Source organism: Salarias fasciatus, chromosome 4 (assembly GCF_902148845.1).
Source record: "Salarias fasciatus chromosome 4, fSalaFa1.1, whole genome shotgun sequence".
Classification (NCBI taxonomy): Eukaryota; Metazoa; Chordata; class Actinopteri; order Blenniiformes; family Blenniidae; genus Salarias; species Salarias fasciatus.
In genome coordinates, this window is record NC_043748.1 from 26289462 (window position 1) to 26317442 (window position 27981).

At 46.9% G+C, this 27981-nt stretch overlaps 1 protein-coding gene across 4 annotated transcripts; it reads left to right on the forward strand.

The window, feature by feature from the left end:
• Positions 1-27643, forward strand: LOC115387556 (zinc finger protein 646-like). 4 transcript variants are annotated; one of them, XM_030090320.1, is made up of 7 exons: positions 1-268; positions 2566-2813; positions 2908-3154; positions 22351-22440; positions 23629-23823; positions 23898-24029; positions 26856-27643. In XM_030090320.1, the coding sequence occupies exons 1-7, from the start codon at positions 134-136 to the stop codon at positions 27021-27023; spliced, it is 1215 nt and encodes a 404-aa protein (XP_029946180.1). In that variant the 5' UTR covers positions 1-133; the 3' UTR covers positions 27024-27643. The 4 variants fall into 4 exon arrangements, with proteins under 4 accessions (XP_029946180.1, XP_029946179.1, XP_029946178.1 ...); XM_030090319.1 differs by having other exon boundaries at positions 23629-23805; positions 23898-24077; XM_030090318.1 differs by having other exon boundaries at positions 2-268; positions 23898-24077.
• Positions 27644-27981: the final 338 nt, after the last annotated feature.

Sequence of the window (27981 nt, forward strand, 5' to 3'; positions counted from 1 at the left end):
CCATCGTTATGTGTGCCGCCAAAACGCTCGTTGAACAGAAGAACTATTTTTCTTTTCGGAAGAAGATCCGACAAAGCGGCCTGTTTCTGTTTGTCTACAGCCAACAAACTACGAAAACACGAACCAAGCGACGATGTACGCCAGGACAAACACCGGCAGCACACATGGAGACTTCCAAGACAGAAACGGAGTAAACTATGTGACATCGACAGAGTCTTTCAGCCACTGCTCTCAATTGTTCTGGAAAAAGGACCCGAACGACTCCGGAGTAAGAAAGCAGCTGCTCCGTTAGGCGCCGATACCTCGCTGCAGAGCCGCTACACAAGCACCGCTGTCACTCACGCACGTTACATTTAGCCTTCTCCTCGTTACAAGCGGGTTTTCACCGCGGTCTGATGCTTGCCAGGGGTCCGGAGCCTCTGAGAGACCCAGCGGCTCCGTTAGCATCATGCTAACCTAGCAGCCGTCATGCTGAGCCGCTCCTGGCCTAGCAGCCAGCCCCCGTCCCCAACGGCTGCAGCACATTTATTTCCTCCCACGAGTTCAGTTTAACCGCTTCGGAGATTTCAGCGATATGTTGGATTAATTTATTCGAAAAGTACCTGCCGAGGTAGCAGTGCCAGCAGTGCCGTGCTAGCGGTGCTGAGCTAATGCTAAGTTGAGAGACTCGGGCTGCCTCAGAGCGCCTGAACAAAACACCGCAGCTCGGTTTCTCTCCAGGTATCCCGAAACGAACATCACCTGGGAGTTCTTCTGCACGGTCCGCCGCACAGACCCACACGTTTACAGCGATCAGTGCAGGGTAAACACAGCCGGGCTGGCCCGCAGCAACCTGGAGCGGAAGACGCCCTGCGGAGCGCTCTGAAAGCCCCTTTGTAGAGCCAGACTGTGCGGGACAGCCACCGAGAGTAACCCCGCATGCTCAGGTTTTATCACTCTACCGCGGGCTCACACGTGCGTGTCTGCATGTCAGTTTCCTCTCAACACATCAGAAATGTCACTCATCTAACAGCTGCAACGTGTTGTTCTGTGAGACTACATGCAGCCTGACAGATACAGGATGGAGATGTTAGCAATCCTCACTGTATGAATGAATGTTAATATTTAAAGTTATTATCCCAGCCAGCAGGAGAAGGACCCACTTGATGATCATAGGTTTTAACTTCAAAACAGAAAGCTTATTTACAACACCCACAATGTAGTTATAAATATTTTAACATAGGAATCCATCTAAAAATTACAGATGCATCATATCTTAGGTTTCTCTTTGATTGGATTCCGTATCTCTGAGACTCTTTCTAACTGGACAGTAAAGCTAGGTTTACACTTGCACGACTTTTTGCCACGATGTTGTCGTGGCAAGGCGTGCCAATCTGGAGTCACGAACCGGCAGGCTTCCACACAGTTCATGACTAGTTCACGGACAGTTCACGAATGCGCCTGTCAGTGTCGCAAACTGGCATGATGCATTCACACATAGTTTACGCATAGTTTACGCATAGTTTACGAGCTTCCCGCATTGGCACAACGTGGTTGTGCGCGCAATTACGCACGTCATATACGAGTAAAAAGGGGGCTTCCCCAGCCCGGGTCATTTTTGGATTTGTTGTGGAACAGACAACATGCTGAATGCCAGAGACACCATCACCATCACTAGAGAAGATCCTGTACCTGCAGCTGCTCTGTGTTGAAGAGCAGCGGAAAAGGTGCTGCCTGGGGCCCCGAGCTGAAGGGGGCCCCGACGGACGGCTGACATCAGTCAATTTCAATGAGAAATTAAAGGCGCTACACTTGATGCTACAGCGACAGTGTGTCGAAAATCCCCCGCATGGGGCCCTGTTCCGGGTCCTCGCTGGTGACTATGACTTGCAGCATCCTCCCGCATCGTCCCGACGTGTTCACGAGGAGTTCACGGACAGTTGGCGATATTTTGTCATGACCAAAATTTTGAACATTTCAAAATTCTCGTCCCAACATGGCATGCAGTCACGACGGGTTTACGCACACTTCAAGCCACGTTACGAGTGGTTTGCGACTCGATTCGTGGCAATGCGTGCCACAGAATCGTTCAAGCGTAAACCTAGCTTAGGAAACTGCACCTGTATGAATATTAGCTTTCAGTGCACACATTGTCAGTGCAGTCACAAACATTTTAAAGCCGCTGTATGGGGCTCATTTCTGTTCAGGGCTCTCGGTCTGTTTTGGTCTTAATGGCACATTTTTTTCTTATTTTTTCTGGTGGGTGCTGTCACCAGGTGTAGTGATATTTGAATTGTGGTCAACACAGTCTAGAACAGCAGGACTCTATCTGATTGATCTAATGTGTTGTCATAGAGCATGAATGTACTGCTGATTGCAGTTTGTTCTCGTTTGGTATTTTTGAGATGATGCTCCTCAGACGTCTTCTCTGTGTGTGAGCCAGCGCAGCCACTCACAAATCAACAAATCAGCCAAATGTCTGAGTATTGATGACTTTCTGAAGCCTCCAGTTGGATGTGTGACAGATGTGGATGAGTGACATGCGTGTTGTGGTTGTAACTGATATTTTCCTGTCCTCTGACACAGCCAAGTTCGACCATCAGCTGGTGTGATCAGCTCCCCACCTCCTCAGCAGCGCTCTCCAGCTCCGCCCTGTCCTCAGCGTCTCTCTCCATGGAGTCTCGAGCCCAGGCGCCCACGTCCACGGCGGCGTCGGCGGCAGATGACATGGAGTCAGACGAGCGGCCGTACGTCTGCGACCTGTGCACCTGTGCCTACAAGCACGCCAGCTCGCTGCTCAACCACAAGCTCACTCACAAGACTGGAGACTTCAGGTTGTCCTGTCAGACCGCTGCTTTAGCCAAACTGCTGAAAATGAGGGAGATTGTGTGTCTAACGCTCCTACTGTGTCCGCTGTCCACGTCGCAGGTGTGACTTTTGCAGCAAGCCTTACACCAACTACATGTCGTTGCGCAACCACATGCGAATCCACGGGCAGAAGCGCTACATGTGTGACTTGTGTGGCAAAGCCTTCCGCCTGGCCCGCTACCTCCGCAACCACCAGAGGATCCACGACGACGGACCCAACCGCTTCGACTGTCCGTCCTGCTGCAAGAGCTACCGGACCATGCTGGAGCTGGCCCAGCACCGCTGCACGGCCGCCTCGTCCAACCAGGTACGCCGCGCTCACACATCGCCACTCGGTGCATGCTGCGACCCGGCGCGTGAGCGCACACACGCGTCCTGCCGGGGATTTGGGTATTTTAAAAGTATTTTTGGTTCAACAGATGTTCTCTGGACAGTTATGACAGGAATAAGAAGAGTAATGAAAGGTTTCCACTCTGTACAGTGTTCCTCAGGCGTCACGCTCTCATCCAGCCTCAGATCAGAGGAGGGCTTTAGCAGCGAAACTGTTTTTTCTTCAAATTCTTTAGGAAAAAAATCATCATACAAAAAATTTGTCTTTTTTTTTTTTTTTTTAATGAACAGTGACACAGTAAATAACAGTCGTTTATATTCTGCTGTTAGTAATATATCCTCACACCACACCCAGTAGCTGGCTCAGTTTCAGCAACTCTTCCTTTTGCACAGCAGCAGTCAGTTTTTCTGGGAAATGTCAGCTTTAAGATGCTGTTTGATGTGGAGTGCAGACCCACCGCGATGCTGGTCCCAGCTTAGAATGTGCTGGTTTCCAGGAGCCAGGTGAGCACGGGTTGGCGGTCTGGCCGCTATGCAGGGCTCTGTCAGGGAAGGAGCAGTGGCAGTTCTGTCTGGGGGTGGAAGCTGCATGTCCTCAGCACTGGTCTGTCAGTGACGTGCTTCAGCTCGGCTCTTATCACTGACGTTCTTCTAAACTTTCCTCAGAAGACCGTCTTGATCGGGAATCAAACACACAGAAAGAATTTCCTTTTGGACCTCATTGTAATGTTTTTCAAAATGACATGCCATGTAGACCAGCTTAGCACAATGTCTGTGTTAAAAATACAGCTTTCAATCTGAAAAAAAGCCCTAATGTAATTAATCATGATTTTGAAACAATCTTTAGTCATCCCTACATCAGTTACTCATGAATATTGCGATTACCTCTGACAGACGAGTTGAAAGTTTAGTGAAAGTCATGGAAATGCAGAAGCCACAGTTGACAGCTCGGGCGGGTGTAGTGATGATCATTAATGTTTTCAAGTCTTATAAATGTTGAGAGTATTTCAGCAGCCATGGAGAAACACACTTGCTCTTACCTCAGGTGTCATGTTGACAAATCCGCTTCACGTCCACAAAGCCTCTGATTGGACCTTCTGTCCATGTACAGCAGTCAACATGGAGTTCAAATATACACATGAAGAACCAATAGGATGAAACAGCTGCTTCGTCTTTAGTCTTACAGGCATGAGGGTCAAATTTGCAGCTTAGAAACCAGAGCTTTTTAAAGCCCACTTCTGGCTGTCAGAAGACACAGACGTGATGTAAGACGGTCAACATTTCCAGCCTGTGGTGCCTGTTGGCCTCATAAAGGGAAGAAGCAGGAAGCAGCCGGTGTGTGTGCTTCACTGCAGCTCCCATCAGGCAGTTCATAAACTGCTGAATGGGTCCAGCTCTGGCCTGGCACCGACCAGGGCGTCGCTTCAACGCCCTGAGAAGCAGGTTGAGGAGATGAAGCTCTGAGCCGACAAGGGTCAGCACAAGCACAGCTGCATTTCAAAGACTGGATCAGCTTTTCAATCTGAACTGCAGACAGAGAGACGGCCGTTCAGTCTGCAGTCCTCTTATTCTGGATTTACTGTTTGGGTTGTCACATATAAGCCAGAGAGGAACACTGATTATTGACACATACCAAAGAAACATGTTGCGTGAGAAAATAAAGAAGCTGAGTGTGTTCCGAAGAGTCCTGAAGCAGCTCTAACTGAAGCTTTACTAAATAGAAAGGTCTTAAAGCAGGGACTGTGTGAGCCTCCAGAACTGAGGCCCACTAGTCTCTGGTCCCGCTTAATGCTCCATGGTCCAATAAGACCCTGAGGCCTGTGCCTTCTGGCAGGGATCCTGCTGGTGGTCTAGCCCTCAGACCATGCTAATGGAAACAGTTTGCGATGGTCTGACGGGACACTTGGAGCCTCTCACCTTCCTCTCAGTCTTCCAGTCTCTCTGGGTGTCTGTCTTTGGGGACTTTTCCGGTCTTTCTGGACTCTTCCACTCTTTCTGGTCTCTCTGGACTCCTCTGGACTCCTCTGGACTCCTCTGGTCTCTCCAGACTCCTCTGGTCTCTCCGGACTCCTCTGGTCTCTCTGGACTCCTCTGGTCTCTCCGGACTCCTCTGGTCTCTCTGGACTCCTCTGGTCTCTCTGGACTCCTCTGGTCTCTCTGGACTCCTCTGGTCTCTCTGGACTCCTCTGGACTCCTCTGGTCTCTCTGGACTCCTCTGGTCTCTCTGGACTCCTCTGGTCTCTCTGGACTCCTCTGGTCTCTCTGGACTCCTCTGGACTCCTCTGGTCTCTCCGGACTCCTCTGGTCTCTCTGGACTCCTCTGGTCTCTCTGGACTCCTCTGGTCTCTCTGGACTCCTCTGGTCTCTCTGGTCTCTCTGGACTCCTCTGGTCTCTCTGGACTCCTCTGGTCTCTCCGGACTCCTCTGGTCTCTCTGGACTCCTCTGGTCTCTCCGGTCTCTCTGGACTCCTCTGGACTCCTCTGGTCTCTCTGGACTCCTCTGGACTCTCTGGACTCTCCAGTCTGTGGAGAGAGCCATTTTTCCCCCGGGTGCTTGACGCCGGGCTCACTGGATGCGTTCCGGCTGCAGTCCTTCTCCGGTCCGGAATCACCGCAGCGCTGTGATTCACACCGCCTGCGGCGCCTCTGCAGTCCGCTGGAGGAGGTTTCCAGATCCGTTGCTCTCTCCTTCAAACAATATGAAACTCGTTTAACCCAATAGAAAGCAGCCCAAACCGCCACCTGTGTTGAAAATGCACAATAAAACCACCAGCTCTTGTGTTTCTCTGCCAATATTTGGAATCTCAAATTTTTCTTGGAAGGAATCCATTTCAGTTTGTGAGAGGCTACTTTTACTGGAATAGAGGTCCTGGTAAAAATGTTTGAAAGCCGAGTTAATCTCTTTGGACTCTGTTGTCACAGCCGGAATCCAGCTTTATCTCAGTTATCAACTGATTAGAAATAGACTGGTGGAGTTGGTGAGGAAGTAATCTCCCAGCTTTTTCTCCATGTTCATATACATGAAGTCTTGATCGAAGCAGAAGCCTCTCTGTTTCTTTAATTGAAAGTGTTTCAAATTCAGATTGTAAGAGAAGCTTCTGCTTGCACAAGTCAGCAGAGGGATTGTTGACATATTGCATGTCGAGACTGGCTATAGCTCTGCCAGTTCTCTGAGTCTATCCCTTCTTATTGTATTTTTTTGAGCAGAGAAAAAGATCATTTGGCCACGTAGATGAGCCTTGAGTGTTTCCCAGAGTATTGATTTTGAGATTCCTGGCGTGTTACTGATTTCTAAGAAAAAGTCAATTTGAGATGTGATCCATTTCTGAAAGTCCTCATCAGCTAGTCCAAAAAGGTTCATTGGTCTTCCAAGTATTAATCCAAACCAAAGGTTGTTTTCCAGAGACCAGAGTGGTATTTTGTTGTTTACCTGACGGTTTCGGCAGCTGTCAGCTGTCTTCTTCAGAGCGTCACGTGATGTTGTTGTGACGTATCTTGTCAGCTGATTTATACAGGTTTTGCAGTCCGACTTCTTGAGTACAGCATCCCAGGTGTGTGAAAGCAGAAAGGCCCCCTCATCCCGGTTCACTGTCTCGGGGGCACGTTTCCGAATTTCAATAGCTTCTTTTATCCAGCGTCGGTGTTTGTTCTCCTCTGTCCCGATGACTCTCGCTCCATCCCAATCCAGAATGTGATTTTCTCTTTACAATGATCTGAAATGGCCGACTTGAGTTGTTCCTGTTCAGCTTTTCTTTTTGTTGCTCGTGTTAGTGCTGTGCTGGTTTCTTTCTCACATTCTGTCTTGTGTTCCTTTTTTCGTGTGCTGAAAGTCCTCCCTGTCTCTCCAATGTATGTTTTGTTACATAGCTTACATGGAATTTCGTAGATTATGTTGCGTTTTTGTTCCGGTTGTATTCTGTCTTTGGGGTGTGCTAGTATTTGTCTGAGTTTTTCATTGCTCTTTGTACTTTCTCTGTGACGCCCCTGATGTATGGGAGGGTTACCATCGTGGTGTTCTCCATCCTCTCTCTGTTGTTTTGTTTTGGCTTGGGTCTCTTTTTCTTCTCCTGGACCTGAAGAAGAAAAAGAGATATTTTAACACTGCTTATTATTTATTATTATATTTTATATTGATTTTTCTAGACTAATTTGCAAGCTTGACCATTTTCCCCAATGTTAAACATATAAAACGTATAAAATGTATTTAAACATGTAAAACCCTAAAAGAAAAAAAAGAAAATTTAAGCTAGAGAAATTGGCTTTAATTAAAATAGTACAGGTTTTTTTCTAATCAAAATGTGCAATGAACACAAACATAAAAAGTAATGAACAGCAATAGAGTGCACTTTTGTAACAAAAACTAAACACACCAAATAGATGATTAAAAAAGGTCAATAAAAATGCTAACTTAGCTGGTTACCTCTTAAAGGGCAACAATTTAGAACAAAAACAATTTAACTTTAACATCTATAACCTGAGTGAATAATACAGCTGCTGAGAACAATTTTTTGTTCAGAGATCTAAGCTTTGATCTCCTTTTAAAAATGAGGTAAAAGATAAAAAACAATAATGTACACTTTTGTAACACAAAAAACTAAACACATCAAATTGCTTTTTAGCAGTTTTAATGGGATATAGTTGTAATAGTTGCGCTATCTGACCACTAGAGGGCTCTGTCTCCACTGAAACACAGCCCCTCATCATCCATTAAATCAAAGACGTTCCACTAGTGATCAGACTAAAGGGTCGTTTCAGCTGTTAGATTGATGGTTTGTTCACTCAGCGTCTTTTCACATTTCTGTGATTTGTTGTATATAAAATCCCTCATGCTAGCTTGTGAACTGCTAGCGGTAGCTCGCTAGCTAGCGTTAGCATCGGTGCTAGCTTCAGCGTCTCTCCCTCCAGCTTGTTGGGGTGTTTCTATGGCGACTGATCTCTTGTAGATCCTGTACTGCTGCTGTAAACCAGCTCTGCCTGACACAGCCTCCACCCAGCCTCCACCCAGCCTCCACCCAGCCTCCACCCAGCCTCCACCCAGCAGCAGCTCCAGTCAGAGAAGCTGTCAAACCGCGCTCCGCTCGCTGTTAGCTGCCTTTGCGTCCCCGTGTCAACGTGAAGGCAGCACTGGCTGCGGCTGCGGTTTTTCATCGTTAGCGTTGCTCCGAATGTATCTGTTATGTGTGTGGATAACTGCACTAGAGGGAATATTTAGTTGATATTATCTGAAGCTTTCAGGTAACATCATCACTCCCAAAAATATTATATATAGGTGAAAAAACAACGAGGAGGAGAACGTGTCCTGGTTTAACCATCTTTCTGATTTATGAGATCATCCCGAAGTTATAATCCTTAACGATCTTATATCGTCATATCGCACACCCCTATGCCTACGTTGTGAATAGAAATATTCATCTGTACTGGGGAATGATCAGAAATAACAATTGCATGATATTTACATAGCATAACCTTTAGGATGAGAACGTTGTCCAAAAGAAATAATCAATTCTCAAGTACGAGTGATGCACTGGGGAAAAGAGTGGATAATATTTAGAAAGAGGCTCGGCTACTAGCAGCGGGTCTAAAATACCATAGTTTTTGAGAAATGCTTTGAGCACTGAAGCTGATTTCGAGGTCGTAGCAGATTGACAGGGTTTGGATCTGTCCAAAATAGGGTTTAGGACTACATTCATATCTCCTCCCTTGATTAAATGGTGTGTGCTCAGATCAGGAATCATTCCTATTCGCCTTGTGAAATACTGAGGATTTTCCCAATTAGGGGTGGGCGGTAGCCTGGGAATTCCCATCCTGCCTGCGCCCTCATTTCATTTCGATTTGCAGGGCAGTCTGGCGACCAGGAGGAGAATTTCTCCCTAACTCAGGGACCTAATCACAGGACGGGGAGGGACAGTTAGACCATGACGCGCACTAAGTGACTGCCTACCGAGTGGCAGCGGAGCGACGATCAGCTCCATCATCGCTAACCTCTCTGATATGTTCGGCGTTGTTTTGGTCACAAACATATCTGTGGAGTGTGCATTAACGCGGGGTTCACTTTCCCTCATGTTTACTTTACACAAACGGCAATAAACGTCTGGCGCCATTGCGAAAGAAGTAAACACAGCAATGCTTCTTCTTCTTCCTGGTTTTGCTGTCGCTCTGCAGCAAAACCAGGCGACTCGAACTGACACGATTAAAATCTGTTAACATTAATCTGCTGACATTAAAATCTGTTCGGATAGTAAAAGTCTACAATCATACAATATTGCACGCCCCAGCTGCCGAACAGGACAAGGGGAAAAAAAATAGAACTGACACGATTGGCTCTGGGTTTCAGCAGCCGCAGACTGACAGACATGCACAGCGCCCAGTCAACAGCTGAGGAACATTTTAAACTGCTCCTCCCCTACAAGAAAATGAGCAAGTGGCTCCCAGCCTGAATCTCACTTGTGATTCAGGCGGCGTTAGCCAGCCTAGGTGGGCGGTATAAACGGTATAAACCGTGTGCTATATAAATTTGGCCCACGGTAGGGATGTTGGTCATTCCGTCCAACCGCGATAGCAAATTACGTCCTCCAGGTTTCAGTAATGCAGCTGTTTAGATGCCTGGTTCCCCGAAGAAGTAGTAAACAACAACAGAGATGGCGGCGAGCAGCGAGCAGACAGAAGAAGTGCTCCTGAAAAAGATTGGTGCAACATCTGAAACAGTGATCTGTAACTGGCGGCCCGCTGACTGAACATTAATATCTGGCCGCCAGATGATTTAGAGAATGTGAGGCAGCTGCTTCACGGAGGCAGTAACTCCGTCCATTAACCTGTCAGCATCCAGCTCCTCCTGAACCGCCTTCTTCACCGGTGAAACACTTGAAACCCTCTGATTCAGTGAACAGCCTGAGCCCTGCAGCTCCTGCTGCCTTCAGGGACACTTTGTAAAAGTAGCTGCTGATAGACGCCACCGGTGTCTGTCAGCGGTTAGCTTAGCTGTTAGCCACCGACGAACGGGGATCAGTTAAAAAAAAAAAATCAAGTTGCCGACCCCTGATCTATAATCTGATCATGGTTTGGACTCAAAGTAACTTGACTTATGTTATTTAAAGCTAGGGTAGACTAGGGTAGATCCCTTCGCCGTTCTACCAGCCCCCTGCGTGTACATTTCAGTGGCGTGCACTGGCCCTGGTTCAGAGCACGTTGCCAAGGCGCTCTCGCCGCTCGCGTTGCCAAGGCGCTCTCGCCGCTCGCGTGAAAAATAGAAGGAAGCGGAGCGGCGCGCTGCGCTCCTATGCGCGTTGTGTGCGGCAGTCAGAAAGGTTCATAACATTGGAGGCGATCACAAACTCCGTGCGAGTGGCGCTCCCGTGTGCGCACACGCGCGGCGCTTCCGCGTCCAGTGCGTTCGCTGTCAACGGGAGCTCCTCCAATGGGGTGGGAGCTGGGCGGAGCCTTGGGAGATGCTACATTCGTGCTACATGCTAGTTTTCCAGGATCATCGACCCTAGCTTTAATAGTTTAAAAACTACTTCCTGCTTCCATGCTTTTTACCATGTGCTATGGTAACCATTAAAAGACTTATGCTGAAATGTATGTATCAAATTATACCGTGATGTATACCGTCTACCGTGTAAGTTTCAAATTATACCGTGATATAAATTTTAGGCCATATCGCCCACCCCACTCCCAATTTGGGGCACAGACATACACCGATATTACAGGGATATTCTGAAATTTACCTTCGACAATAACATCATTGTGGACTGTAGTGACAACAAATGGAAGGTTTTTCCTTGTTAGAATTGCTACTCCCTGCGCTTTTGAGTTAAATCCTGAGTGATAAACATGTGGAAACCTGTTTTGAACGAGCCTATTACTGTGTGAGGAGTACAGATGTGTCTCTTGTAGAAAAACAATGTCCGGTTTGAAGGTTGACAGATGATCAGATATTCTTCTGTGTTGAGAATGATTATTAAGCCCCTTAACATTCCAAGTAATAAATTTAGTTGAGTGGAGATTAGTTGTATTAACTGAACTAGTGACCATGGCCATCATCGTGTTTATATGCAACTATGCCAACAATGTAAAACTAAAATGAGTTTGCACCTTTAATACTATAGAAATAATACATCCGAACGATGTATAATGAAGATTTGTAAGCAAACTCCCCTAAATGGGAGGGTTTTTTTCCCCTCGATTCTTCCGTGATGGTTAATAATTGAGATGAATTAAAACATTGGGATTACTGCAGGACTGGCGGAGATGCAGATGAATGTATTAGATCGGAGTTTTTGCCTGAATGGAGGAAATACAGTTAATCCAGGAGCGAAACAGTTATTGAGAATTAACCTCTCACTTTGTGCACTGCCGGGTTTAGGAGCTCTGGCTTCTGTTTCACTGTGAATATACTTCACAGACATATATTCATGTCTCCAGCTCTGACAGCTGAGGGGTTTATTTTTTTAAGCAGCAGCACCTTGGTCAGACTGCTCAGCCAATCAGGGAGCTTTATTCCGAGGGTGTGGACAGGTCGTCTCCGAGCTGATCGGCTCCTCTCGGAGCACCACACACCACAGGATTTGCGATCGGAAATATGAAACATGTTCATTATCTACGATCTTGGCTTCCGACGCCTCCCGAGAGCAGTGTTCATTTTGTCAACGAAAACTTAAACGAAAACTATTCGTTGACGACCCTTTATTCCGTGACTAATTTGTGACGAGAACGTAAATTTAATAAGTAATGAAAACAAAAACTAAAACAAAATCTCTGAACATCATGAACTGACGAGTAAAAATGTGACGACAAAGCTGACGCTGGCCGTCGGACAAGCTGGGTTAACCATCCTCACACCGGCTCCGGTCCGGTCCGGTCCGGTCCGGCTCCGATACGGAGACGCAGCACCGCAGCACTGTCACTCAGTGCCGTGTTTGTTGTTGTGCTGCTGGTCTTCTTCTTCTCTGATGTTTTACGGCAGCTTGCATCCCGTTGGCTGCATTACCGCCACCTGCTGGTCATTATGATCGGAGCTTTTTTCTTGCAGGTTGTCATTTGTTGTAAGAATTTACAGAAAGAATCTGAAGTTGATGTATTTAATTTTTTTCCAACAAGCCGTAGATTTTCATATTTATGATACAAGAGTTATATGATACATTCTAAATTTAAATATCTAAACATAATTAAAGATCTGCTCACAGTGGAGTTTTTACAACCGTGACACGCATCCTTTTTCACTTCTGCTGCTGTGGTTTTATGTTGTGTTGTTTTTATGTGTATGTTGATGGAGCACTTTGCACTTTGCCCAAGACAAATTTCCTACTGAGACAAAGTTATCTATCTATCTATCTATCTATCTATCTATCTATCTATTTATCTATCTATCTAATTTACTACAGTACAACAAAACTGTCAAATTTCATCAAGACTGAAATGAAGACTAAAACAAACTAATTTCCACAGACTAAATTTTAACTAAAACAAAACAAAACTAAACTAAAATGTGACTTTAACTAAATCAAGCTTTTGGTGAGTGACTAAAACTAAAATGAAATGAAAAATTCATGTCAAAATTAACACTGCCCGAGAGGCTCCGACCAGAAAAATCTCTCTGAACACACCGCACACCAGAGGAGGATCGGACCGAACTCATTTGCATATCCCGACTGTGATAGAGTGGGACACTCTGTGGGATGTTGCTGATCTGATTGCTTCCTTCGACGGTGCTCCGGTCAGAGAGAATGGGCTCGGAGAGTGGGATCCATACAACACTTTATTCCAAGTTGGAATACATAGGTATATGTGCGTGTGCGTGTGGTCTAGAATAAAACAATGAAAAAACAATAATAGTACTGTAACTTAAGTATAAAGGCATAATATAATAATAAACATGGAAAATGTATAACGGCAAGTGAGGAAACTCAGTCATATAGATGATAATAATACAAGAGCAGTCAAACAAAGGGTTAAATAAATCAAATATGGGGTTCTGACTGACTTCACGGTCTCTTACTCCCTCTAGTGGACACATAGTGGTATAACAGTCTATCTCCGACACGAGAGATTCACATCACGTGAACTTAATTAACTACTGAAACATGCTGAACGGTCTTCAAACTGACATAAACACACATAATATGTCGGCAGTTAAACTAAGGAACATTGGGGGGGTTATATTCACAACATATCCCACAATCGGACTTACTTTTCTGTCATGGACACACACGATATGCACTCGTCGCTGGGGACGGCTTCAGAGCAGAGGACGCACTCAGTAAAGGAAGTGACATCACCATTGTGTGACTTCAAAGTAAAATACCCGCTAAACACAAAAGACTTTCTGACACCGACAATCGGACCTTGTCGGCTTCGGTCGGGAGGAGAAAATCGGGGCAAAATTCCACCCGATGATCCTGTAGTGTGTGCTGGCTAGGGCTGCCACAAACGATTATTTTGGTAGTCGACTAATCACCGATTGTTTTTTCGATAAGTCGACTAATCGCATCATATATAAATTAAAGTAAAACATAGTTTATCGCACCACCATGAAGCTGCTCTTATGCAGCCACAATTAAATTTCAGCTTTTACGTGTTTAAGGTATATTCTAGATAAAAATGAAGACAATTCAGATGAGAGTTCATTAAACCTTTTATTGAAATATGCAACAAACACTTGTTTAACTGTGTTCCATAAAGTGCAAATACTTGAGTAAAATAAGGAAAAGGCACTTGCCTAAACAACACAAAAATTAATCCTTAATGTTAATTTTTTTTCTTAATTTGTGTTTGGCATCAAGCAGCCAAGGAATTATTGAAGTTTTCGTCTCACTGACTCAAAAAAAAAGTGCATTTTGTGTTCAGTGCTCAACTGTATGAAACTTTATTACACTCTGACTCAATCAATCATTCAATCAATCAGTCTCTTTATTTGAGCGACAATAACAGCGTCAATTGTCCATTTATAGTTGTAGTAGTACAGTGTTATTTGAACTGTGCTCAAAAAGGAGCAGGGAGAAGTTCGAAGAACTTATTAAATCTACCCCTTCACATTTAAGAATCGCACACATTGAATCCCACATCCATTAGAAAAAAAAGAAAAAAAAGAGAAGGAAAGGAAAGAAACAAACAAAATAAAAAAAAAAAACTTACAAACCTTGCATACAAACGCACACATCAGACAATTTATAATTACAATTAATGTATATTACAATTAATGTATATTCTTTTCAGTATTCCTTAAATTTAAATTTACAATATTATTATATTTACAATATTAAGACAGCATCTCAATAAACACAATATTATTATCGGGCTTTAGACAGTGTAATGAAGTTCATCAGCCACCTGGGGTTTGGATCACACATATTTCTGAAGTGATTCTGCTTTTAGTTTCTTTTTAAATAGATGTAGACTTGTGGATTCTTGAATGGATTTATTGAGCTCATTCCAGATTTCAGGACCCTTACATGTGACGGTGAAGCTGGTGCACTTCAGCTTTCGCTTTTTCCCTCTTATAAGCTGTTTTCTCCTCGTATGAAGTTCATGACTGAGAGGGGTCAGAGGAACGAGTTGACAAAGTCTAAGGTTTAGTTTATAAACCACAGTATACATGAGCGCAGCGTTGTGAAGAGTGTTGATCTCTGAGAGTTTCAGAAGCTTAAACCTACAGAAGAGAGGATCAGAGGGAGCATTAAACTGCCCATGGTAGAACACGTATGACCTTCTTTTGTATAACTTGTAGTTTCTGTAAGTAGGCAGGATACGTGTTGCACCATATGACGTTGCAATAGTTTAGATGCGGTTCAAACAGAGACCGATAAAGCGTTAGAAGAGCTTCTAGAGGAAGACAGTATCTTAGATTGTAGAGGAGACCAACATATTTAGATAATTTATTGTTTAAATACTCAAAATGTTTTTTGAAATTTAAAAATTCATCAATAAATATTCCAAGAAATTTGATGTTCTCTACTCTTTCCTCAGCCCTGTCATTAATCTTAATTTGTATTGTTTCCACCTTTTTTCGGCTTCTGTTTGAACGAAACACGATGTATTTGGTTTTATTTATGTTCAGAGATAATTTGTTACATTTGAACCTTTCATTTATTTTAATCATTTCGTCATTTACAAGACTCTCTAAGCTTCCTAGATTTGTGTGACAAAAATAGATTCTGAACCAATCAAGTGCTTTCCCTCTGACACCATAGTGTTGCAGTTTGCCACCTAAAATGTCCAAATCAATGGTATCAAACGCTTTTGATAGGTCGAGGAATACACCAATTCCACACTCTCCTTTATCAACAGCGTCATTAATTTGTTGGATGAGATCAAGGATTGCCATACATGTTGTACTCTTCTTCCTGAAGCCGGACTGAGATGGAGTGATTACGCCTAGTTTATCCAAATAACTACGGAGTCTGTTATGCACAATTCTCTCAAGTACCTTTGAAAATGTGGGCTCACAGCTGAGCGACCGTCACCTGCTGCATCCGAGAGCAACACGATGGTCACTGAACAACAAGAAGCAGATAAAACAACAACAGAACAGTAAACAGCCACGCTAAACCCAGAAATTAAACCTACCAGAACAATGTTTCCCTCGTTCTCTCCAAGCCGCCGCTATGCCGCTCAGATCCTTCCTCTCAGAACTGAACTGTCCGTCAACAACACCTTTACCGTTCTGTCTCGAGTTTAAATCTTCTTTCCACCATCTTCTCAGAAGTTGAGATGCGTCCCGTCGACTGATGCTGAAGCATGAAAGAATCCTTCAAATCCAGCTAGTTCGTCTGTGGCTAACAGCTAAGCTAACCTCTGACTGCAACGTTTCGCAGCAGAACGCTTTTACGAAGTGTCCCTGAACGCAGCACGCCGCAGGTTGCTCACTGAATCAGAGGGTTTCAGGTGTTTCACAGGTGATGAAGGCGGTTCAGGAGGAGCTGGTCCTGACAGGGTCATCGATGGCGTTACTGCCTCTCATTCTTAAAATCATCTGGTCGGCCAGATATGATTGTGCAGGCCACTTTTTATTTATATTTATCATTATTTAATGTATTTATACTTATATATTTTTATTTATTTATATAAATTATATTTATTTTATTTTGTAATAATTTATTTTTTTAATGTATTTTTTTATGCCTTAGTTTTTTTCATTGGGATTGTATTTTAAGAACAGGCAGAGTTTGAAGTTGTTGAAATGACTGTAGTTGTTGAAGTCTGTTTTGGTTTACTCTGAATACAAACAAAATAAACAAAAGCTGTTTTGAAGTTTAATTTCTGTTTTTCTCTCTTAGTTACAGAGTCCCTGACACTTACAGTAAACTGTCAATTTGTATCGAATCGAATCGCTAAATATTTTTTATGAATCACCCTTGAATCGAATCGTAGCCTGTGAATCGAGATCGAACCGAGCCGTTTTGTGGCTTGATCATGATGATTCCTCAACTATGTCCAAAAATAAAACATTTTTGGCTACATATTTGTGTGCTGTTTTAAGTTTTAATTTTTCTATGAAAAGATAGGCGACATTCAGTCATTTTTACAAAAGGAGAAATATCTTCTTTTCCAGAGTCACTGTCATTCATATGGTGTGTTCCATTTTACAGTAGTGTTTTTAGTTTTTCACTACAAAGTGCTGTAAATGCTTGGTAGTGTGCAGCAAAAGCTTACTTGTGTGTGCTCAATGAATGGTGTGTGTCATACGACTGTGTGTAGCAAATGAAAACATGAGTTCCATTTTGTGAACACAATGTAGAGATTTGATGTCAAGTGTGTTCTTGCAAAGGGAGTGTCAGGTTTAGCATTTTGTGTGTGCACTTTTCAGTTTTGTGTGTGCAGTATTGAGAAAGCCGTTATTGTATTGAGAAATGTGTGTTAACAATCGTGAAGAACTGTAATATAAACTGGTACCTGGAGTATGTTTAGTCACGTGCCCATTGAGGCTGGAGGAGCAGGAGCTTAGTCTGCATCTTGTTGTTGTCCTGCAGGCAAAATCTGTTTCTGGATGTAGTCCTTGGACTCAGCTGGGTCAGTGAAGACCTTTTCTCCCAAGCCAGGGGAAGTAATCCTCAGTTTTGCAGGATAGAGCATACCAAATCTCACGTCACTGCAGCCACGAAGTAGGTCTTTAACTTCTTTAAAGGAATACTCCGAAGATTTTGGACCCACGCCCTATCCCTATCATTGACAAAGTTAGACAAGCTCATAAATACCTTTTTTGTGTCTGTGCATCCAGTGACTGGATCCCAGCTGTTAGCATCGTAGTTAGCTTAGCTCAATTGCTGGAAGTCAATAGGGAACAGAGCCGGACTGACGAAAGTGGAAAAAATCCTCCTTCCAGTGGTCCAGGGGACGGCATGTTAGCACGTGAAGTAAATCCCAATGGTTATAAAACATTTTAAAAGACGTGTTTTCTTTTCAATCCATTAAAATAAAGTTTTGATCCACACAGACCTGCGCATGGCAGCGCTCCGCAGAAGGATATGCCAGAGCACAGCAGTAGAAGCATAGACTCAGGCGCTGTGCGCCGGTATATCCTTCCGCAGAGCACTATGTACTATGCTGCCTCTCTGAGCAGCAGAAATATGAGAAAAGCTCAAACATAAAGGCACGAAGGTAAAAAAAAAATGCTTTGGGGGTGTTTTTGATGAGTACATAACTATATAACAAGGTTAAAACATACAAAAAGTGAATTTTGCATGATACACCCCCTTTAAGGCGAAAACACGACACGGATTTTATTTTGAAAACACTTATTTAGGAACGCTTTTTCCATTTCCTTCCGTCACTGCGACTTGCTCCTGTCTGGATTGATGCGGTAGGGCTGCAGCATGCGGAAAGTAGGATCCTTGCGAAAAGAGACTGGAGCTCCGCAAGGGCTCCGTATCCAGACCGGACCCGGACCGCGGCCGGTGCGAGCCACAGCATTGATTTTAATGACTACGGATTAGCTGCGGTGTCCGTTCCACAGCCAGACTGCATCCAGTGTGCATCGGGGGTGAAGGTGGCTGACCTTTTGTGAGTGGAGTGTATTTCAGTGGCAACAGTTGGTGCTGTGGCCGGATTAACCACAGGGGTGTACTAGAGGTCGACTGATATGGGTTTTTTGGGGGCCGATGCCGATGTTTCCACATTTGGGCAGCCGATGCCGATATGCATAGCCGATTTTTCCAATTTGATATTTAGGCCGATTTTTTAATAAATATATATATATTTATCACATTTTTGTGAAACGCAGCAATTTCTGAGCAACTAAAACAAATCTATTACAACAAGTCGTGTCCAGTCCTCTGAACATTTATCCAGCTTTCAAAACAATGAAATATGTTGTCTGAGTAAACACACAATGTAACCAGCAGTAGTAAACATTCACACTCTTCTGAAAGTGTCAAAAAAGAAATTTAAACTTTAATATAATTTGAACAAAAGTAGTCAGAAACAAGGCTGTAAAAAAAAAAAAAGTCATACATACAAATAAAAACATAACTCTGGTCATGCATTATGTGGAGGAATTTGCGGGTGGCTGATGCATGTTTCAGAAAAAGCCCCATGATTGATTATTTACTCTTTAACTCTCGCCATTTCCTCCTATTTACTTTGTTCTGCTGTTAACTACAGTAGTGGTGTGTTTTCACCAACACGGTTGAACACGCACAAGTAAAGTCAGCTCAGACCAGCTGATCTCTTACTGCTAAAACTTATCACAAAGTAGCATTTGAAGTTAACAATATGCAGGGTTCAGCCAGACCTGTTCAGTCCGGGCGCCCTGCCCACGCTAGGGTGTGCAGCGCCCGGACAACGGAGAAGAATAAGAAAGAAAAAAAAAAAACACTCTCCGACAGTCGAACACGGCAGCGTTAGCAACGTTAGCAACGTTAGCAGCGTTAGCAACGTTAGCAGCGTTAGCGCCGCGGCACCACGCGCTCCCCGGCCAAACTTTTTCTCTGCAGTAAACACTGATCTGCTGCAGACTGGAGCCACAAAAACGTTGAAATGTTCAACAAATCCATGATTCACTGCAGATGCAACAGGAGCAGCTTTTTCCACAGCCTGGATTCCACCGGGCACACTCTGCTCTGAGGAAATGATGCCGCAGCGCCACAGGGGTCCTTTCTTGAGGGGCAACTTTAGCTGCCCGCACATGTGCCTGATCAAAAATTGCATCATTTTATACAACGGATCAAAAATCGGCTTTTTAAAAGAAAATACGGCCGATGGCGGATGGAGAAAAATGTCCAAATATCGGCCCGATATATCGGCCGGCCGATAAATCGGTCAACCTCTAGTGTGTACTGGCCAGGACCGCCACACTCAGGCCCCGATACTATAATACTGTGATATATTGTGGATGATACATATACTAAAGTTGAAAATCAAAAACTAGTTGCAGTGTATGTATATCAGATGATATTGATCATTCAGAGGCGGAATTGATCCATGAGGGATTTAGTTCCCTGAGTCCTCCCGGGCAGAGGTTCACAAGTCCCATTGTATTCACACAGCCTTCAGAACATCAATCATTTTGGTTTATTTTAAAAAAAAAAATGGATATTGAGAGCCGTTAAATTGGTATTATACCAGGCAGCGCTGGGAAATTGTATTGATACTTCATGCCATATATTGCCGTATGGATATTATTTCACACTCCTGTATAACCAGCAGTGTTAGCATAGGAAGTATGAAATGCCAGATGTCATGGTGCAAAGCCATCCTGGACTACACTCCATGTTCTGTATGTGTAACAATCCAAACCTGTAATAAAGTCATTGAGTTCAGATGACTCCATTGGTTTCAGACCTTCTTCTCTTTATTTAAAAGCGCTGTTTATGTTCAAACGAGCCCTGAAAGTGGTGTACGCTACAGCTGCAACTATCGAGTATTTTGGGAATCGAGTACTCTGTTGATTATTTCTTCGAGTAATCGAGTACTCTACATTTGGGTCACGTGGTGTGCGTTCCACGCATGCGCGCTGATCCACGCATCCTCTGGGAGCTTTCTGCTGCTCCAGACTGTGTATCTGCTCTTTTATTGCAGATTATAGAAAATTAAGTACATACATTGTTGGTCTGTTATCATTTAGTATTAGAGTTTATTTAGCTTTTCTGTTTCTGAATTGCGGGGCGGCGCCCGAGCGACTACACTTTCACTGTCATTCCCATCTCTTCTCATCCCTCCCGACAGTCTGCTCTCTATGTCCACCAGTTTTCCATCCTCTGGAAGTTTCTGTAGACGGAGCAGCAGCCTGACGGCCTCAGAGTCACTTCACTGCACGGTTGGTTTGCTGTGGCGCTCTGACGCAGGTCTATACCGGCGCGACCGGCACGTGCACGCCGCGCGGTCCCGCGCAGGGCTGCGCGGACGTCCGCGGACCGATCCGCGAGGACCCCGGCGGACAGGAATTCACGACGGGACGGGTGTCGGGACCCGGTCCGGCGTCGCTTGGATATGTCTGTCAATCACAACAATCCGGGTGACGCACACACACCACATCTCTCTCTCCCTCACACACAAACGTGCGCGCACCTCATCCACACGTGATGTTGATTAAATGAAGCCTCGAGGTATTAAATTTACCTCGTACGTGCCTTTATACTCGAGGTACTCGAGTAATAGTTGTAGCCCTAGTGTATGCCACTTCCTGAGCCACGTTAGGTATTTAAAATAAATGAAGTTAATGTGAGAATGAGCACTGCTGTCCACCTTTCACCCTGGTGACTGGAGACGTTGGACACAGGAGAAGCCCGCTGCACTGATGGTGAGGCCGGCAATTAAAGCCAGAAAGACTGTCTTAGGCATATGCTAGCCCTGGGCGGTAAATCGATTTTATCGATCAATTTGAGTTTTTTGTTGCAGAAGATTTAAAAAATAATGAATTCGATTTTGTACTCTTCCACGCACCTTTTGTCCCACGGGAGATTCCGTTGCTTTCCCCCGACCCCTCCCCCATGTTTCCGTCATGTGCACGCATCGCACATGAGCAACATGGCAAACGAGAGCGAGAGGTTCCGTTAAAAGAAAGGAGTAGTATCGTCGGTGATTTGGATCTGGTTTGGGTTTGCGGTGACAGACGAGCAACGAGTGAATGCACGCTGTGAAGTTTGTCTGAAGCCCGTCGCAAGTAAAGGCAGCAGCACAACGGACTGATTTCAGCATCTTAAACAGGCATCCAGCCAAGTGGGAGAAATGCCACAGGGCCGCTATAGCCAACAACCTCCAACTGAAAAAAAAACTTGCTGTGACAGAGTCATTTACCCACGGACCGTGTGTGATACATCGATTCAGTAATAAGGGGATTACTTGTTAATGTTTTTGATAATGGTGCAGCTTTCAGTGTGAATGTAACTACAAAGTGCATTTGTGAAAAGAAACCTACAGCTGGCACTTGAATTCCAATATGGTTTACTTTAGTTAAGTATTTGTTAAATTAAAAACTAAACTTATTTTGAATTCTGCCTGTCCTTTAAACTTCTTGTTAAAAAAAAAATCGGAAAAAATTGTTATTCGAATTTTTTGTGAAAAAATCGATTTTATTTTTAGTCAAAATCTCCCAGGCCAACATATGCCATTTTTTGGTTTTAGCCTGTATCCTAAGTCTTGTTTTATCGATAAGTCCCTAGAGAAGAAGAGGGTCCTCATCCAAGATGGCAGCCGCATTGCTGCCTCCATACGTCCCTGAGCTGACTTGTCTTTGGGACAGGGACTCTTGTGAGTGGAGCACAGGTCGACCACTGACATGAAATCAGTCAGTGATTGGTTGAGGGAGCCAGGCTGACCGGTGGGCCCGATGTTGGTGGTCCAGATGGCTCGTCTGGTGCTGGAGTTGGACTCCAGCTTCAGGGACGTGGACCAGAACGCAGTCTGGACGAGGACCCGGAGCGGCAGGGACTCCAGCATGTGTCTGTGCTGCATGTGACGTTCCGCGGCGTCGCACTTCCCTCTGTCTTCTCCAGCTGCAGTGGAGGGTCCTGCTGGGTGGGGGGCGCCGTGTGGGCTCGGGGTCGGACCGGGGTCAGGCTCAGGTCAGGGCCAGAGTCAGGGTCTGGGTCACAGCACTCAGTCTACACAACTCAGTGCATTTTTCTCTCACAAGTGTAGTAATCCAAACTTATATGTGTGTGTGTGTGTGTGTGTGTGTGTGTGTCTGTGTGCGTGTGTGTGTGTGTCTGTGCATGTGCATGTGTGGGGTTGGTTCATAAGAACCGGTTCAACTGTCCGTCCTGCTTTAAGAGCTACCGAACCATGCTGGACCTGGCCCAGCACCGCTGCAGCGCCGCGGCCAAAAACCAGGTTGGTGCGAGCACGAGTGAGACTGAGGTGTGTGTGAGAGAGTGTGTGAGGCAGACAGCAGGGAACTTTGAGGAAGGCTCAGTGTCACCGGGGTTAGCGCTGGAGGGCTGTCAAACATATGGCCCGCCACCCAGAACTGGCCTCCATTAGAGCTGCTCAGAGGACATTAGAAAGGACAGAGTGGAGGTGAAGTCTGCTTCTCTGGATCAGTGGACACTGGAGACCAGCCGAGCCCAGGACCCTGTCCCGCTGTGCAGGCCCGGCTCTAACCCTCCTGCCGTCTCATCCAGAGAAGAAAGCTTCCTGCAGATCTCAGAGCACTTCCTGCTCTGCGGTCACAGTAAAAGCTACGTTTTCATCGCATGTTTCCCCTTTTTGCCCTGAATTTGGTTAAAGCCTAAATGGACCAATCGGAAGGCTCAGTCTGGAATCAGAGTGCCGGTGGCTGTGACGAGAGGAGTGTGTAGGTTCTGGATGCTAACGCAGGTCTGCTGGTCCACTGGTGCCGCGGGCCTCAGTCCGGTTCCTTCAGGGAAACCAGGTCACACTGCAGAGCTCTCCCAGCGACTTCCTCCCTTGCTCCCTCCATTCACGTTCAGTTATCAGGAAGATCTCATGACCTGAAGCGTTACAAGCTAGCAGCCGGTGAGAAGAGGTGTGTGTGATGGTGGAAGAGGCTGAGCAACATCTGGTGCTGCCAGATGTGGAAGAAGCCTGGCGCTGCTCACAGTGTGGCTCAGGGAATGAGACTGAAGCCGTGGCAGACTGTCCGGGGGGTGTGTGTGTGTGTGTGTGTGCGCGTGTGGTGTGTGTGCGTGCGTGTGTGTGTGTGCGCGTGTGCGTGTGCGTGTGCGTGTGTAAGAGTGCATGTGGTGTGTGTGCGTGCGTGTGTGTGTGTGTGTGTGTGTGTGTGTGTGTGTGTGCGTGCGTGTGTGCGTGTGCTTGTGTAAGAGTGCGTGTGTGCTTGTGGTGTGTGTGCGTGCGTGTGTGTGTGTGTGTGTGTGTGTGTGCGTGTGCGCACATGTGCAGTGTGACCGCTCCATCTCATCAGAGCAGGTCAGCAGCCAGGGCAGGGAGAGCCAGCAGGACGAGCTGGATGTGGACAGACTCATCACACCCATCCGTCACCCCCCCCCCCCCTCGGTCTCAGCTCGTTGTTTGAACACCCCTCTCCTCCTGTTCTTGCAGTCCGGGGGCCGTCGATCCAACTACTCAGCGAGCGCTCGCCGCCAGCAGCAGCAGCAGCAGCAGCAGAGCAGCAGTTCCTCCATGATGCAGCCGCAGCACGGGGGCCATGGACAGCAGGACGCTCTGCCGTCCCACTGCGTCTCACCCATGTCCCAAGGAGGACCGGCCAGCCAGACGGTATCCGACCCCCACCAGGTACACCCCGGAGGCAGCTCTCTGGGCGTTAGCGTGTAGCTCCCTGAAGCTAACCCGTGACCCCCCGTCTGCAGGGCCGCTCCAGCTCGGTGTCGTCCCAGAGCAGCCAGAGCATGAGGAGCTCCTCCTCCAACAAGCACGTGTCCTCCTCCAGCGCCTCCTCCTCGTCCTCCTCCTACTCCCTGCTGCAGCCGCTGGTGCCCGAGGTAAAGGAGCTCAGCTCCGGATACACTAGGCTGAGCGCCAACCCCATGGTAGGAGAGAGCGCCGCCGCACGCCGCCCCCCCACCCCCCGCCCACTACTAACCCGAGGAGGGAGGCCCGGGAGGCTCCCTGCTCCTCCAGCTCCTCCTCCAGCTCCTCCCCACTCACTACTAACCTGAGGAGGGAGGCTCCCCGCTCTTTCCCACCCTCCCCAGCTCCTCCAGCTCCTCCAGCTCCTCCAGCTCCTCCTCCTACTTCTGACTTTAGTCTGCCGACAAACAAGTGTCCATAGTTTGTTCCAAGCAGAGCTCCAGGACCTGTTAGGGTTCAGAACAGACCTCCAGGACCTGTTAGGGTTCTGAGTAGAGCTCCAGGACCTGTTAGGGTTCTGAGTAGAGCTCCAGGACCTGTTAGGGTTCTGAGTAGAGCTCCAGGACCTGTTAGGGTTCCGAGCACAGCTCCAGGACCTGTTAGGGTTCCGAGCACAGCTCCAGGACCTGTTAATTCAGCTTCAATTCAGTTTTATTTATGAAGTGCCAATTACAACATAGTGGTTTCGAGACACTTTTACAGAGAAACCCAACAGATCCACATGAGCAAGAACCCTGCAGAACCAGGCTCAGAGGTGGTCTTCCTGCTGTCCCGGATGGGGTGAGGGGACAGAAAGAGGAGATAGGACAGACAGGTTCTTGTATCTACAGACAGTTCATATATAAACAGAGAACAGAGGCTACAAGAGGAACCATCATCACGGTCATGTAGTAATAGAATGAAACTACACTGAAACGAGAGAAGGAGCAGAGCTGGGAGCCAGTTCCACATGGTAGAACCCGGGGTTCAGTAAACCTTCCACCCACTGGGTCCGGGTTCCTCCGTTAATCAGTGGAGCAGCTGCTTTGTTTGATGCTCAGTTAGAATTCACCCATTGGATCCAGGCTGTCTCAGTGGATCAGCTGATTGATGTTCTGTCTGAGATCCCTCAAGACCGGCTCTAGTCCACCTCAGAGACAGCCTCTTGGTCCAGGGTTCTGGTGTTCTGACTATTTGGTCTCCCACAGTGGAAAGAGAGAGAGAGGGCGAGAGATCATTTTATTTCCATTGAAGTGGACACAGGTTCACAGATTTATACAATAAATCCACGACTCATTTTCCCAACATCACCTTACAGAACAGTTACATAATAGTTGAGAGAGAGAGAGAGAGAGAGAGAGAGCAGGCGCGACCCCCTAACTGTAAACTTTATTGAATATAAAGGTCTTAAGCCTCGTCACAAAAACCGAGACTGTGTCGGCCTCCCTTACATAGTTCTGAGCAGAGCTCCAGGACCTGTTAGGGTTCAGAACAGACCTCCAGGACCTGTTAGGGTTCCAAGCAGAGCTCCAGGACCTGTTAGGGTTCAGAACAGACCTCCAGGACCTGTTAGGGTTCTGAGTAGAGCTCCAGGACCTCTAGAAGTTTGTGGGCCAGTGTAGCTGTGTTGATCCAGTTCAAGCTTGGAGCCGCTGCTCAGTTTGGTGAGGTGGTCTGGTTTCCTCTTCACCAGTCCAGTCTGGGCTCAGGGGGTTTCGTCCTGAGCCCGGGTGTGGGTGTGTCTGAGGCTTGTTCAGCTGTGGATCATAGTGTTCGGGTGGTTTGATCTCCTGGAGCCTCCTGCAAGGCTTCACGGCCCGTTAGGACCTGGGGGTTCAGTCAGTCTCCATGGGGCCCCTGCTCTGAACTGTGGACCTTGTTTGCAGTGAAACGCTGTCTAACTGGACTAACCTGGGTCTCCTCCAGCTCCCAGTATTCAACTTGCAACCTCCAACCTCCTCCCACGCTGAACCTCGGAGTCTCTCGCATGTTTCTCAGCTGCTGCCCACGAAATGCTCAACGTTTTCACTGAGTCCACACATCTTCCTCCTGAAGCAGACTGTTTCCATGGTGACGGCTTTAGATGAAGCAGACTGTTTCCATGGTGACGGCTTTAGATGAAGCAGACTGTTTCCATGGTGACGGCTTTGGATGAAGCAGACTGTTTCCATGGTGACGGCTTTAGATGAAGCAGACTGTTTCCATGGTGACGGCTTTAGATGAAGCAGACTGTTTCCATGGTGACGGCTTTAGATGAAGCAGACTGTTTCCATGGTGACGGCTTTAGATGAAGCAGACTGTTTCCATGGTGACGGCTTTGGATGAAGCAGACTGTTTCCATGGTGACGGCTTTAGATGAAGCAGACTGTTTCCATGGTGACGGCTTTAGATGAAGCAGACTGTTTCCATGGTGACGGCTTTAGATGAAGCAGACTGTTTCCATGGTGACGGCTTTAGATGAAGCAGACTGTTTCCATGGTGACGGCTTTGGATGAAGCAGACTGTTTCCATGGTGACGGCTTTAGATGAAGCAGACTGTTTCCATGGTGACGGCTTTAGATGAAGCAGACTGTTTCCATGGTGACGGCTTTAGATGAAGCAGACTGTTTCCATGGTGACGGCTTTGGATGAAGCAGACTGTTTCCATGGTGACGGCTTTAGATGAAGCAGACTGTTTCCATGGTGACGGCTTTAGATGAAGCAGACTGTTTCCATGGTGACGGCTTTAGATGAAGCAGACTGTTTCCATGGTGACGGCTTTAGATGAAGCAGACTGTTTCCATGGTGACAGCTTTGGATGAAGCAGACTGTTTCCATGGTGACGGCTTTAGATGAAGCAGACTGTTTCCATGGTGACAGCTTTGGATGAAGCAGAGACTGTTTCCATGGTGACGCCTTCAGATGAGACTGAGCCAGTCTTAGCATGTTCTCAGTCTTTGATGGTCTTCTAATCTCCTCCCTCTGTCTGCTCTCCTCAGCCCAAACACCAGGACGCGTTCTCCCTGGCCCCCCAGCGGCCCCTCACCACCATCAACCCCATCAGCCACCCGCTCCACCCGAACGGCGCCCCCACGCTGAAGCCGCCGCCGGTGCCCCGCAGCATCCAGGCCATGCCCTGGGAGCAGCGCTCGCTCTACAATCAATGAGAGTCCCCCAGCAGACAGCACCGCCCACCTCACCTCCACGACCCCCACACCCCGCCGGAGCCCGGGACGGAGGGCCGCGGACGTCCCCGCTCTGCGGACGCCTCTTTGGAACGCCGTTTGGGAACCATTGAGAACTAGTAGAGAACGGTTACTGAGTAGTTAGGTTGGAAACGACGTTTTGCCTTGCCCCTCATGTATGATCTATGCCATGTACTGGATATAAGTTAAAGTGTCTGTCCTCTCCCGTCCTGCTGTAGTTATATCTATCATTCCCCTATGAGTAGTGTCCCCGCCCCCTCCATGTACTAAATACCACGAAAGGTTCTTTTATTGAGAGTGTGTCCTCCAGTGATGAAACCATGTGGCCAGCGTGTGGCAGAGCAGCTTTTCTATCCTCTGGAAGGGAGGAAGGGATCTGGAACCAGGGACTCGTGCTGCCTGGACTCCCTCAGTGTTAGAGAATGAACATTGTGTTGTGGTGGAGCCGCCCTCCGCCCTCCGCCCTCAACCCTCTGCCCTCAACCCTCCACCCTCTGCCCTCTGCCCTCCACCCTCTGCCCTCTGCTGTCCGTCCTCAACCCTCTGCCCTCCACCCTCAACCCTCCGCCCTCAACCCTCTGCCCTCCACCCTTAGCCCTCTGCCCTCTGCCCTCCACCCTCAACCCTCCACCCTCAACCCTCCGCCCTCCACTCTCCACCCTCAACCCTCTGCCCTCCGCCCTCCGCCCTCAACCCTCCACCCTCAACCCTCCGCCCTCCACTCTCCACCCTCAACCCTCCGCCCTCTGCCCTCCACCCTCAACCCTCCCCCCTCCGCCCTCCGCCCTCCGTCAGCCTGACCTCCTGCTCCGAGACGTGGCCTCCAACACGGACTCTTCTTTTAACACACAACTGAACACTCACCTTTTTCTAAGCGGGCGTCTGCCCGCCGCTTTGTGGATATTGTAGTTTTAATAAT